General features: G+C 45.6%; 1 protein-coding gene across 1 annotated transcript in view; it reads right to left on the reverse strand.

The window, feature by feature from the left end:
- The window catches only part of HLCS (holocarboxylase synthetase), a 227,848-nt gene extending 213,510 nt beyond the window's left edge, over positions 1-14,338 (reverse strand). The window contains exon 1 of the mRNA XM_035017671.1: positions 13,944-14,338. Coding sequence (XP_034873562.1) covers positions 13,944-13,994 — 51 coding nt within the window. The 5' untranslated portion in view covers positions 13,995-14,338. The remainder of the gene's footprint in view (positions 1-13,943) is intronic.
- Between the last annotated feature and the right edge of the window lie 283 nt (positions 14,339-14,621).

A 14,621-nucleotide genomic window follows, 5' to 3' on the forward strand; every position in this document is an offset into this window, starting at 1 on the left:
TGAGCTGGGGCTGGGAGGGGGAGGATGGAGGGAGGCTGAGCTGGGGCGGGTAAGGAGGGAGGCCTGAGCTTGGGTGCCCCCCGCCCCCACACTGGTGGGGGAAGGTGTGATGGAGAAAGGAGGCGTTAGGAAGAGGAGGTTGATAAGGTTGCAAACCAGGGATTGGGCCCATTTGGCTGATTTAAGCCAAAGTCTGGCCTCCCTTTCTTGGAGAGCTGGGAGGCAGATTGAAGAAGGGCCTGCGGGTATGCGTACATTAACTAGTACCATACTGGTTAGTTATTCTACTAACATACAGCCTCTACCCAGTCCAGCTGGGAAAATAAAGTGAGACTGGGTTTATTAGATTATTCTAGGCCTTCTTGCAAAAATGATTTTACAGGGGCGCCTGGGTGGCTCAGTCGTTAAGCATCTGCCTTCCGCTGGGGTCATGGTCCCAAGATCCTGGGATGGAGCCCTGCATGGGGCTTCCTGCTCAGGGGGAAGCCTGCTTGTGTTCCTTCTCTTGCTGTGTCTCTCTCTGTCAAATAAATAAATAAAATCCTTAAAAAAATGATTTTACAATAAATTACATAAATTCACAATGCAATTATATATATTATATATACAATGCAACTGTATATAATACATATATTTTATTTATTTATTTTTTACTCTAAATATTTTAAAATAAGGACTGAAAACAAGTTGAAGACAGACCAGCACTAAAAAGGCTGCCTGGTGTTCTTGCACATGTGGGTCACCAATTTGTGACATCCTAAGACCAGAAGAAAAAGGGAACCTCATCAATTATGATTCAATGTTCTCATCCCTAAGACAAGCATAATTATTGCTGATGGTGACAGAGCTCTCACCCATGGAACCTCATTTGTTTTTTGTTTTTTTTAAAGATTTTTTTTATTTGACAGAGACAGTGAGAGGGAACAGAAGCAGGCTTCCCGCGGAGCAGGGAGCCCGATATGAGGCTCCATCCCAGGACCTTGGGATCATGACCTGAGCCAAAGGCAGACGCTTAACGACCGAGCCACCCAGGTGCCCCCTCATTTGTTTTAAAAGGCAGTTTGCAGGGCGCCTCGGTAGCTCAGTCAGTTAAGTGTGGACTCCTGATTTCGGCTCAGGTCATGATCAGGGTCATGGGATTGAGCCCCTGTCAGGGTCCACATGCAGCAGGGAGTCTGCTTGAGATCAGCTCTCCTCTCCCCTGCCCTCTCTGCCTGCCCCTCCCCCACCAGCTCATGTGCGCATTCTAATAAATAAATCTTCAAAAAAAATAATAAGGGCGCCTGGGTGGCTCAGTCATTAAGTGTCTGCCTTCGGCTCAGGTCATGATCTCAGGGTCCTGGGATCCAGCCCCACATCAGGCTCCGTGCTCTGCGGGAAGCCTGCTTCTCCCTCTCCCACTCCCTCTGCTTGTGTTCCCTCTCTCGCTGTGTCTCTGTCAAATAAAGTCTTAAAAAAAAAAAAAAAAGGTCTCCCAGAACATTATAAATAAAATAAAAATAAAAAAATAATAATAGGCAGTTTGCAAGAAAACAGCGTCCCCAGCAATTCTGAAATATAGCAAAGATTTTCCCTGCGCCGCTTCCTACTCTGGCCTCTGCTGTAAGGAGAAGGCATAATGCAGTAGCAATCAGTTACACCACTCCCAGGTGTTCCTTCATCCAACGATAGACGTTTAAAGTGCCCTGACCACTTATTCATCTGCTTTAAAACACTGGTATAGAAAACCCACTTTCAGAACTTCAGATTTACAGTCATGTGACGGAGGAACTTTTTCCCAGTGCATACAGCAACGATAGATTTTTTTTTTTTTTTTAAGATTTTATTTATTTATTCATGAGAGAGAGAGAGGCAGAGGGAGAAGCAGACTCCCCGCAGAGCGGGAGCCCGATGCGGGACTCGATCCCAGGACTCCAGGATCATGACCTGAGCCGAAGGCAGACACTTAACCATCTGAGCCACCCAGGCGCCCAGCAACGATAGATTTTAAAAGAGAGAATGTGAAAAGCAAAAACCAGCCTCAGAAACAAGATAAGCATCACAGTGGACCAGAAATAGAAGAAAGACAGTAAGTGATGAGCAAGGCTGAAGCCGTATCTTCCACTTTCCTGCAGGACCGTGGCACTTGGGAAGGGAGTTCCTGCACGGTCACAAGGCCTAAAATTGGGTCGTTGTGTCACTGGAGGAAGGAATGAATGAATCCCGCTGAGGAAGGCTTTAGTCCCTCCAGGATAACACAGGGCTAAGAAGTTAGGAATGAGAAAATGAAAAAGCTTTACAAAATGATAAACCCTGAAACCCTTCAGATAGCCTTCTTGGAGTTTGCTGAATTATGGTTCTAAGAACACAGCCTCTCCACTCCAGCTAGGTATGAAGAGGTCATCTCCTCTACCTGAAGGTCACAAACATCTCTAGTTCTTCCAAGTTCCTTAAGAGCTTTGTAACCCCACCTTCTCAGACACCATAACTGCATCGAGCCAGAACAGGAACTTTCCAGGTTTGCCCTAAGGTGCTTCCAGATGTCATGGTTTCAGAAGACATCATGGGGAAGGGTGGGGGCCAATTCTATGTATAGCTCTGGGTTATAAAGAATGGGGGCCACAGTGGGTGAAAATGAACTGAGAAGTTGGTGAGGTCCCTTCTTGACCCTTGGACTGAGGAGCACTGTTACCATTCAGGCCCAAGAACGAGCACAGGAAGGCAGAGGAGTAAGAGAAGTTAAACAGGCACATGGCAGGCTCTGTTTATGAGGATAACAGCTCAAGGATCGAGCTTGGCTTCATCATCCCCAGATAACAAAGGAAAAGGAGAAGGATGCAAAAAATAGGACAATGGGGGACTCAACTGTGTGCATACCTGATTCACCCCTTATAGTCCCTCACCCTTCAAAGTGTGGTCCCTGGACCAGCAGCATTGACATCACCTGGGAGCTCACTAGAAATGCAGAACCCCCGGCTCCACCCCAGACCCACTGAGTCAGCATCTGCACTTTCACAAAATCCGCATGTGATTCACAAACACGTTAAAATTTGAGCAGCATTGTTGAAATCCACCTCTGTCACTCCCTAGATTTGGGTTGCTCTGGACTCTTCACTAGACTATTCCAAATCGTTGTGGAGAACAGACTAGGAATAGACCACAGACGAGGAATTCAAGGAAGATGAGGCTTCCTACAGGAAAAGCCGACTCCAAGGCTCTCGTCTGCCCTGAGGAGGCATGCCCTGGAAATCATGGTTTGGGGATAAGGCAGAGTGTTAACCAACAGTATCCCTCACTTAGAGGAACCGTCCTGCCCCCCTCCACCACCATTAAATAGATCAACTGTTCCTGCCCACGAAAAGCCTATCTTGCTGACAGTGGCTCTGTCTGCATTTGCAAAGCTCTCTGACCTCAGCCAAATGGCCAGAGCTGAATAGGACAGTTCCTGAAGGGACCCCAGGCTAGTTGGAAGCGTTTAGTAGATGCTGAATTTTAAATAGCTCTCACTGTAAACGGTTCACATTTAGCAATTGAATTACCTAGTCTCTGCTTTATATAAAAGAATTTATTTCCTCCACATCAGTGTTGGAGTGCTAAAAACAAATACTCAGAAATCCCAGGGTCTCAAGAATGACCGTCTGTTTGAAAAAATGCCCTCCGTAAAAATGATTTAAATACAAATTTAATTGAAATCATGAGGTTTTTGTTGGTAAAAGCTGTACCGTGAAGACCTTTTCTTTGACTATTTGAATGTCTATGGTATGTGTGTTTATTAGCCAGAAAGCGTCAGGGGGACTATTCGTACATGCAGTTAACCGTTGAATAAATTAAACTATTTTAAGCCATTAATCCTTTTTATTATTGGTTTAAACCCAAAAAGAAAAACTCAATTTGGACTGACAGAAACAAGCTACCAGCAAAAGAATAAATTAGAGGCTTGGGCTGTGATGAGGGCCTCAAAGGGGGAAAAAAATTGTCATTTTAAATCTTGCTGATTAGCAAATGCCAGGCCCCATGAAGGTAGGGATCAAAACAACCACCACCTCACCCTTGGTCAAAGATCAATTTTGGAATCCCAACTTTTAAAAACATTCATTCCAAATAGGAAAATTTTGTATTAAATACCTTGTACGTTTCCATAAATTACTCCTTAAAATTAATTATATAAGGAAGCTGAGAATGTATTATTTTAATTGCATTTTATTTTTATAAACTTTGGTTACTTTTCTAATAATACTGCTTTTGGAAGCTTTATATTTATCAAAACGACTTTAAGTTCTACACAGTTTGTAATTAAGGGGCACCTGGGTGGCTCAGTCGGTTAAGCATCTAACTTCAGCTCAGGTCATGATCTCAGGGTCCTGGGATGGAGCCCTGCGTGGGGCTCCCTGCTCAGCAGGGAGCCTGCTTCTCCCTCTCCTTCTGCCCCTACCCTCCCCCCTTTGTGGGCGCACACATGCACTCTCTCTCTCTCTCTAAATAAATAAATAAAATCTGTAAAAAAAAAAAATACAGATAATAGGGGCCCCTGGCTGGCTTAGCCAAAAGCGTATGTGACTCTTGATTTTGGGGTTATGAGTTTGAACCCCAGGTTGGGTGTAGCGATTACTTTAAAAAAAATCTATATATATACCGATAATAAAGTCAAAATGTGAATTGTGACCCAAGAATTAAAAGGATGCTTTCACATAAAACCTTAACAGCCTATATTTAATGTGTCGTTATTTCTTAATTATATGGAATGCCAAAGTAATAGCAATCTCCCTGCAGTAAAAATAAACATATCGACTAGTAGTAAGTAGGTCAAGATAATGCTAACTGGTTAAAACCATTTGAATTTATTACAAATCTTGGTATAACAATATGTAACATTAAATTGTAAGAGAATGTTACGTATATATATATATTTTTAAAGATTTCATTTATTTATTTGAGAGAGAGAGAATGAGAGACAGAGAGCATGAGAGGGAAGAGGGTCAGAGGGAGAAGCAGACTCCCTGCCGAGCAGGGAGCCTGATGCAGGACTCGATCCCGGGACTCCAGGATCATGACCTGAGCCGAAGGCAGTCGCTTAACCAACTGAGCCACCCAGGCGCCCCGAATGTTACGTATATTTTAAAAGAAGATCTAAGTTTTAAGATAGGATTTATTTACCAACTGTTTAAAATGTATTGATTCTAATATTATCAGTAATTCAATAATAGGCAGAACCAGTTAGTTTGGCTAGAGATCACACACACACAGGTATCTTACAGCTATATTTTAAGTAACAGTATGTGGACGCAGTAATGAGAAAATGAAACGTATTATAGAATATGGTAGACTGAGGTGATCTCAAAGTGGAACAGCCCCTTCGCTATCTGGAGGGGGCTGGAGACCGCTTGCTAAATTCTACCACCTTTTAAGAACTTAAAACTGTCAGCTATTAGAATACCAGCACCCTTAAGCTGAAAGCAGAATGAAAACAGTGGAACCAAACTGTCCATCAGATGAATATGTAAAGAGCCACACACCAAACAAGAGATTATGAATTACTGGGATGCCTGGCTGGCTCAGTTGGTGCAACCTGTGACTCTTGATCTCAGGGCTGTAGGTTCAAGCCCCAAGTTGGGCACAGAGCCTACTTAAAAAAGAAAGAGAGAAAGGGATTATGAATTACTAAGCATCCATCCTGAGATACTAAGAACCAAAGGAACTGTACAGAAAATCTTGGTATCTATTCAGTATATGATTCAATATGAGTTTTAATGCTCATGTGAATACCTTGTTCTAAAAAGAACAAGGACAGGGGCGCCTGGGTGGCTCAGTTGGTTGGGCGACTGCCTTCGGCTCAGGTCATGATCCTGGAGTCCCGGGATCGAGTCCCACATCGGGCTCCCTGCTCAGCGGGGAGTCTGCTTCTCCCTCTGACCCTCCCCGCTCTCATGCTCTCTCTCTCATTCTCTCTCTCTAATAAATAAATAAATAAAATCTTTAAAAATAAAAAAATAAAAAAGTAAAAAAAATAAAAAGAACAAGGACATTGTTAAATGAAGCAAAAAGCAACTTTATTAATCAAAATAAAGAGAAAAGGAGATATAATTAGAGGATGGGAGGAATTTTAACTTGGAACACCTCAAACTATTGAAAATAGTACTCATGTCTTTAAGTCTTTAAGAGAAAAAGAAATACCTTTTCCAGCTTTGTTCATGAAGATGGCCTCAGAGCAACTTCACCCTGAAATGCACCCTAGTGCTCAGATCCTGGTATGCATGCTATTTTTTTCCATTAAAAGGAACCAGAGATCCTTGGAGAAATGGCTGGTGCAAGTGTTAGGGACATGCCTAATGGACCAGGACACCTCATTCCAGAAAGAAGGTAAGCTTCAAAGAAAAATAGGGTCCTATCAGAAGGATACAGGAGCCAACCCAAAGGGCCCCCCACTAGCCAGGTTAGGACAATTTGAGTATCAAATTGAAATGCATTAAATTTATGAAGAGCCATGAGATCATGATGATCCACAATAAAAGTTTATTCCAAAAGAATGTAGAATATAATCAGCACTGCTGTTGCTTGTTACTTGTGTTTGTAATACTGACTCCTTTATCCTATTGATGAAAATTAGTACATTGTAAATTCTTCCTTTAGAAGGCTATTTCTGAGCCAAGGGAGAATCATCGATACAAAGACCCCAGAAGCTGTGATGCCAAAGCAAAGCCTAGAAATCAGTCGGATCTCGTTTTAAGGCTCCTGAAGAGTGAGATGGTCCTAAAAATATAACAAAGTGCTCAATGTCTTAGGTCCAAAGATCTTAAAAATCAGATGACATTTGAGAACTGATCAGCCAGTATGGGAAGTGCAAGCTTCTCTGGGGCAGAAATAAGTAATGCTTTGATCTGAATCTAGAGAGGGGCTAAGTGACTGCATTCCTTGAGATTACAGAATCATTGATGTGACCACAATAGATGGGATTTGGTGTCTCATAAAGACTGAGCAAAACTCTGTGATGATCAATGATCTCCATTAACCAGGACAGTCACTGTTTTCTCAAAAAACATCCATCTCCGGGTGCCTGGGTGGCTCAGTTGGTTGAGCGACTGCCTTCGGCTCAGGTCATGATCCCAGGGTCCTGGGATCGAGTCCCACATCGGGCTCCCAGCTCAGCAGGAAGCCTGCTTCTCCCTCTCCCACTCCCCCTGCTTGTGTTTCTGCTCTCGCTGTCTCTGTCTCTGTCAAATAAATAAATAAAATCTTTATAAAAACAAAACAAAACAAAAAAAATCCATCTCCGAATCCAATAAAATTTTGAGTCAAATACAGGCTTAGAAGAAATAAAACCACAGATTTATATTTCTGGGTTAATAAGGAATCTATGTGTATGTGGTATCTGTATACCTGAAATGTGTTAGAGAATTGGCTATTTTAGGCACAGCCTTCTAAATCTAACTTGAAATGGGTATTTTTAACTTGAAATCTTACTGAGTCTTTAAACAGCATTGAAACATCTAAGAGAACATCAGGTTTGCCATACTGATAAGCTTAATTTGCTGGATTTATACAAATTGTTTAATCAGGCAACTGAAGTACATAAAAAAAGGAAATCTAATCGAGGAAGGGCTTGTGGTCTGGACGGGGACACTGAATACCCACGGCAGGAGGAACCTTGCCCACCTCTCACCGTGTCTGTCTCTCTTCTCATGAAGGAGAGCAGTTACAGTCTCTGCAAAAGCATATCTATAAATAAACAGACGTAATTGTGTGCGTGGTAAGTCTCCAGAGCAGGAGGAAGAAATCGGTCCCTCCATATAAGACAATGCTACATGTTGGGGCACCTGGGTGGCTCAGTCGTTAAGCATCTGCCTTCAGCTCAGGTCATGATCCCAGGATCCTGCGATTGAGCCTGCTTCTCCCTCTCCCACTCCCCCTGCTTGTGTTCCCTCTCTCGCCGTGTCTCTCTCTGTCAAATAAATAAATAAAAATAAAAATAAAAGACAATGCTACATGTCAGCAGTAGGAGAAAGGAAATGCTCCACAAAATGATGGCTCCTGAATGTTTTTCTGGGCAAACACTATCACCCCCTTCAGGTAGCCTTTTGAATCTTATGACCACAAGGTCTACCTTCCTTTCCCTCCCCTAGTGGGCATCACAAGCTCTCTTCTCCCTTCCCTGTGCTACCAGGCCCCCTTCCCTGCTGGCCCCCTCTACCTGCAGCACACAAAGATCTGACCATTTTCAGTTGCCATCTGTTCCATCATTCTGCAGCATTTGCTTTTCTGACTCTGGTGTCTCTACCAATCAGGTAAACAGAAACCACTCTAGATATTCTCACAGAGGGGATTTGATATCGAAAATTGGCTACAGGCACGATGAGGGTGCCAACATACCAAACATGGGACGGTGAGGCAACCCAGAGAACAGAAATAGCAGAAAGCCACTACCTACCCACAGGGAGATGGGGTGACCTCAGCCTAGAGCCAGGGTCACCTGGTGGAAGGGGGAACCTCCCAGGGATAACAGCTAATGCTGGGGACCCTGCCAGAGCTAGGGAGAAGAGGGGAATTCCCCTGGCTTCTCCAGTCCTCTGGGCTCTGCCATCGCCCTTGACATACCTCTTTGGAAGCCAAACGAAAGAGGCGCCTCCAAGAGCCTCCTTCCTTGTGAATCACTGGAGAGAGGGGAAGAGGCCAGGGGCGTGAGTGGATCTGAGCCAGCCCCTGTCCTTTCTGAAACTCTTTTTTTTTTTTTTCTAAAGATTTTATTTATTTATATGACAGAGAGACACAGCGAGAGAGGGAACACAAGCAGGGGGAGCGGGAGAGGGAGAAGCAGGCTTCCCGCGGAGCAGGGAGCCCGATGCGGGGCTCGATCCCAGGACCCTGGGACCATGACCTGAGCCGAAGGCAGACGCATAACGACTGAGCCACCCAGGCGCCCCCTTTCTGAAACTCTTACCTTGAGTTCTTTCAAAAGTCATTATCTATTTCTGTTTCTGTGTTATGGGCTGAATTGTGCCCCTCCCCCCACTCAAGTTCTAATGTTGAAATTCTATCCCCAGTATCTCAAGATGTGACTATTTGGAGATGGGGCCTTTAAAGTCGTGCTTAAGGTAAAATGAGGTCATATGCGTGGGCCCTGATGCAGGATAACTGGTGTCCTTAGATTAGGATAGAGATACACACAAAGGGAAGACCACGTGAAGACAAAGGGAGAAAACCTTCAGAAGAAGCTAACTTGCTGATACTTTGATCTTGGACGTCCAGCCTCCAGACCGTGAGGACATATATTTGGGCTGTTGAAAATGCCCAGTCTGCGGTACCTTGTTACGGCAGCCAGGGCTAACTGATATATCCTAGTTCTGTCTCTGACCCTTCTGTGAACCACTGGTCTGGAAGGAGTCTTTGCCCCCAACTCCGGCCTCACCTACATTCTCTTCCAGGGTGGTCCATTTGCTCTTTGGGTTTCAGTGGCCACCCTTTGGGCATGATGTCCAGATGGCTACAGGGCCACAATCATTGTTTCTCCAAACCTACTTGGACCTTCTGTTGGTATCCCAAGTGCAACATGAATAAAACCAACTATATTTCTTTCCCCACAAATTTCCTCTTTGTCCTGATTTCTCTAGCTAAGTTAATGACATCAGTCTTTTTTTCACGTGGACCTAGAACATAGTCATCTTGGAGTCCCGCCTCTGCCTCACATCCTCTGTATCAGTGGATGACATCTCCACACCGTCTCTTGAGGGTTTCATCTTTCCACCCCACCCCTCATCCAGTCCAAGTGCCCATTCTGCTCTCATCCGCTCATCGGAACTAACACAATAGCCTCCTGATGATTCCCTGTGGGTTTCCTGCTTCCCGCCTCTCTGTAATCCAGCACATTGTGACTTTGTAAGGTCAACTCTGATCTCATTGCTCCCCTACTCAAACCCTTCAGTGTTCACCCCTGCCCACCAGGGAGTTCAGTGTCTTACCTGGCATTCGAGACTCCGTTGTACCCAGCTAGCCTAGTCTCCCCCTCGTGCCGTCCATCAACTTGTTTATTCTCTCCACATCAGCACATCATGCACTATGCTAATCACTGTGTATATTCTTACATTTAGACCTCTCGACTCTGCAGGGAGGCTGTTGTCCCCATCCTGCAGAGGAGCAAATGAGTGACTTGCTCAAGGTACCACAACTGGGTGGGGATGCTGGAGGCTGGATTTATGTCCTTCTGACTCCAAAGTCCTTCACCATATAAACCAGGCACCTGAGAGCAAAGAATGCTCTATGCACAACAGTAATAAATAGAAATGAGACTCAAGATCCAAGAGGGAACAGAAGCAGAAGGTTCAGACTATGGTGCTGCTGGCCCCGAGGGCAGCCTTTTGTATCCAGATCAGACAGGCTGGGATTGTCCAGAACTCGGACACATCCAAAAAGCTGTAAGAGGGTTCATCAAGATCCTCCCGGCAAACAGCTGGCTCTGGAAACAGCTCCAAAACCAAAAGAGGCTTGGGATACATTTCCTGTACTACAGCTGAATGTCACTGATTCAACAACATCTTAAAGAACCTCAAGTACAGGAAAATACAAAGTTTAAAACTGCAGTCTAAATGCTAGGGTAAATTTTTTAAAAATCTAAAAAAAGTAATAAATGCTATGTGGTACCCTGGATTGGATCCTGGAACTAAGTGGACTTTAGTGGAAAAACTAGTGAAATCTGAAGTTTGTAGTTTAGTTGATATACTAGTTTTGATAAATCCATGGTTGTGTAAGATGTTAACACTGGAGGAAGCCGAGCAAAGAACTCTGTACTATTTTTGCAACTCTTGTAAGTCTGAAATTATTTCAAAATAAAAAGTCATAAAAATTAGGAGATAACCTTTACTGAATTTCATTGGCATTTTCTCCCCTGTCCCTAACTAGCCTTACGGTCTTCAGCACATCATTTCATCTCTCTGGGTCCCAGTTTTCAACTATTTAAAAAAGGAGTGACACAAACCAGATCATCAAGCTATAAAATCCTAATACATTTACGACGTGATTCACTTTACAAGGACCTGATCTGCAGTGATGTCTTATTCACGTTCATAACCCTGGTATTTCTCACTGTTGCTCGATCAAAGTTTCTGAAACTAAACTGGCTCGTACCTCAATTTGTAAGATGAGGGAGAACTGTTTGACTCTTTTGCCTACTTGGCCACTAGAGAGCGAAGTGCTCACAAAACTCTCTCCACTGAAAGCAAATTGATCTTCATCCAACAGAGGGGAGTGGTCCTTTACATCCTATGCACATAAAAATCCATTCCTAGTTGGGGGAAGGGAGTCACCATCTGTGAATAGTTTCCTGCCCATCAGATAAGACCTCCAGTTGGGGCGATTAGTACCATAAGCTTCCAGAGATTAGACAAACACAGCACTCAGCAGACTCAAAAGTCTAAACCACCTCAATAGATCAGAGACTGAACAGCAAACAGGTGAGCCCCACTCACCAGTTGTCTTCCTATTTCCTGAACAAAAAGGGTCGCACTTTTAAAACGCTGGTTAAAGAGATCAAATGAATGACTGGAAATTGACTAAAACCTTTACAACCAAAATGAAAAAGCCTTAGCACTGCATCCTCTTAGCAGCCCAGGGCTGAGCCTGTGTGAGCTGCAGTTTGCATGGTGAAGCAACAGAGGCATCGATCTGGAGTCAGGCATCCTGGGTTCAAATATTGCCCCAGATCCCCGGCTCCCCCCACGGGCACAGACACGGACACATACAGTGACCATGTGACTGTGGGCAGGTGCCTCTGTCCTCACAGTCCTCCTGGAGAATAACAGCATCCACATGGTCCTGGCTGAGGATTAAGAAGGAGGTGGGCGGGCGCCTGGGTGGCTCAGTTGGTTCAAGCGACTGCCTTCAGCTCAGGTCATGATCCTGGAGTCCCGGGATCGAGTCCCGCATCGGGCTCCCTGCTCGGCAGGGAGTCTGCTTCTCCCTCTGACCCTCCTCCCTCTCCTGCTGTCTGTCTCTCATTCCCTCTCTCAAATAAAAAAATAAAAAAAAAAAGAAGGAGGTGGGCACACAGGGCCTGGTAGTGACCTGATCCAGGAACAGCCCACCTGGATGAGTCAAAAGGAAGGGAATAGGAGAACAAGACGCTTTCATTTCATCCTCCTAACTCTTAGGGGTGAATATTATTACCTCCTTCTAACAGCACAGGAAACGGGCTGTGGTCTACCCAAAGCAGGTCTCCTTTCAAGTAGATCAAGTTGCCTTCCTCAGGCACGGAAAAGCGTGTCTGCCCCCAAATGTTTCTGAGCCGACCAGTCACAGTGCCTCACATCCCTACCATTTGAACCTTTACTTCAGGTGTTATCATTTAATGTCCCAACAGGATGAGATTTAAATTGCAGTCAGTGTCAAGTTCTGGACTGTGGCTGCTTTCAGTGTCCACCACAGTAATTTAGAAAATTCAGAGTAGACATCCTCCTCCCACCCCCCAGTGTGTAGGAAGGAGGACAGAAACATTGTAATATAATCTGCTGCCTCATGATTTGCCAAGTAAAATCCCAGACAGCCTGAGACCTGAGAAAGGGACAAGCAGAGGGGCATCAAGGGACAACTGGGAGTGACAGGACTGAGGGTCAAAAACTTCAGGGGCCCTTCAGCAGAGCACCCTGGGAATGTCACCCAGCAAAGCACAGATGATAATTTATCAAAAAGCAAACTCGGTGTAAATTACAGTCACTTCGGTAACACCCAACACCAACGGGTCCTCCCCTTGTGGCTGCAGAGGCCATGAAAAGGGGCAGATGAGGCACATAATAACTGAATTTTCTCTTCTCCCTCAGCCAACCGGGGCATTTTCTCCTACTGAGACTTCCATGCTTAGGGAAAGTGAATCCCTGCTTATTTAAAACAAACAAACAAACAAAAAACCTCACACCTGTTATCAAATTTTGCTACTGTAAGTTTCATGGGTCTGGAAAGCAAAGTTTGGTGGAAAGACTCAGTGGGAGAATGGGAGCATTACATGCAGCCCCTTACATTCCCAGGCCACCATGGCTCTGCTTTCTTGTTTTCACTGGGTTTTTGTAGAGGCACCAGCATCAAGACTCCAGGAAGGGGTCCAGAAAAGCTGCCATGCTCCTTGTTGGTGTCCCTTGCTTCGCAGGTCAACCTGTGGGTTTTTTTTAATGCAAACGTATTTTTTAAATGCTACACTTGTGAACACAGCATAATGCATAGAGTGGTCGAATCACTATGTGCCACACCCAAAGCATTGTCAACTACACTTCAATTATAAAAAAACCTAATATAGGGGCTCCTGGGTGGCTCAGTTGGTTAAGCATCTGACTCTCGATCTCAGTTCAGGTATTGATCTCAGGGTCTTGATCTACGGTTGTGAGGGGTTCCTTGCTAGGTATGGAGCCTACTTCAAAAAAAAAAAAAAAAACCTATACTATAGCTAAACAAAAAAAATAAAATGAGTTTATGCAAATCCTGCATCTTAGCCTCAAAAGCATTGCAGGCAGTTTACAATAAAATAACAGTAAATCTGGTGGAATAAAAGGAGAAATTGAGACTGTGAGAAAGGAACTCAGTAACCACAGGGCCTGTGCGTTATCGGGTTTATAAATGCTTGTAAAGCCCTAACTAGAGAAAAGGCCGTTTCCTGAAGAAGCCAAGAGCAGATGACGCAGCTGAATTGGAACTGCTTTATGCTGCCCGCTTTGAACGAGATTTCAACCCTGGAAAGATGATTGCATCCAGCCCCCGGGCATCTTGAATAAGAAAAGCAAAACCAGACGAGCAGGAGGTGATCAAACTATTCCCTTCTATAAATAACTCCCCCCTAGGGGAGTAACAGCAGGATCAAAGGCAGGAAACCGAGCCGAAGAATCCGGCCGTTTCTTGGGAGAACCCACGGAGGAGCGTGCGCCCAGGGCCCCGGGGAGCCGGGACCGGGCACTTTACCGGGCCGGACCGAGCCCCGCCATCCGCGCCGCACCTACCTGCTGCCGGAGCCCGGGGCACCCCCAGCCGGGCTCCGCGCCGCGGCCCATCGGGTGGCCGATCGCTGCCGAAATGCCCCGGAAGGTGTGCCCAGGACAGAGCAGGTGGCAGCGGGGGCGTCGGGGACAGTGCGAAAGGCCAGGTAGGGAAGCCCCTCGGTGGGGTCCCACTGCCGCTGCACAACCCCAAATCCTGACTGCTGTGGCCACCGCTGGCCACACTGGCAGGGACTTCTGGCTCAACCTGGGCACCCCTCCCCCGGCTCTCCTCCACTTGGCCGCCCAGAGCACGGCCTGGCCTGCCCCTGCGTTCTCCTACCTGTCCTTAGGCTTTGCCTTAAACGTCAAAATGCCACCTCCCCAGGGAGGTCTCGCTCCACGCTCCACGCCTAGGCTAGGTGAGCCCCCTCCCCCCTCCCCCACACACTCCAGCAACAACACTCACCCACCTTGTAATTGTTTGAACCCTGAGTCTGCCTTCTCTTTGAGGCTGGAAACTCTCCAGGGGCAAGGACGAGATCTGTCTTTATTCCTGGCACAGCGTGAAACCAAGGTGGCTGAAGGTTTTGCTAGGTGACAAGGAAAAGTCGCCAAATCGGGCCCCTCTTGCTAGGATGTTTGGGTGAAGAAGGTGCAGATTATGGGTTTAAATTGCTTATTCAGGGGTACCTGGGTAGC

The sequence above is a fragment of the Mirounga leonina genome, unplaced genomic scaffold, assembly GCF_011800145.1.
Source record: "Mirounga leonina isolate KUSES-001 unplaced genomic scaffold, KU_Mleo_1.0 Mir_172, whole genome shotgun sequence".
In the NCBI taxonomy this organism is placed as follows: domain Eukaryota; kingdom Metazoa; phylum Chordata; class Mammalia; order Carnivora; family Phocidae; genus Mirounga; species Mirounga leonina.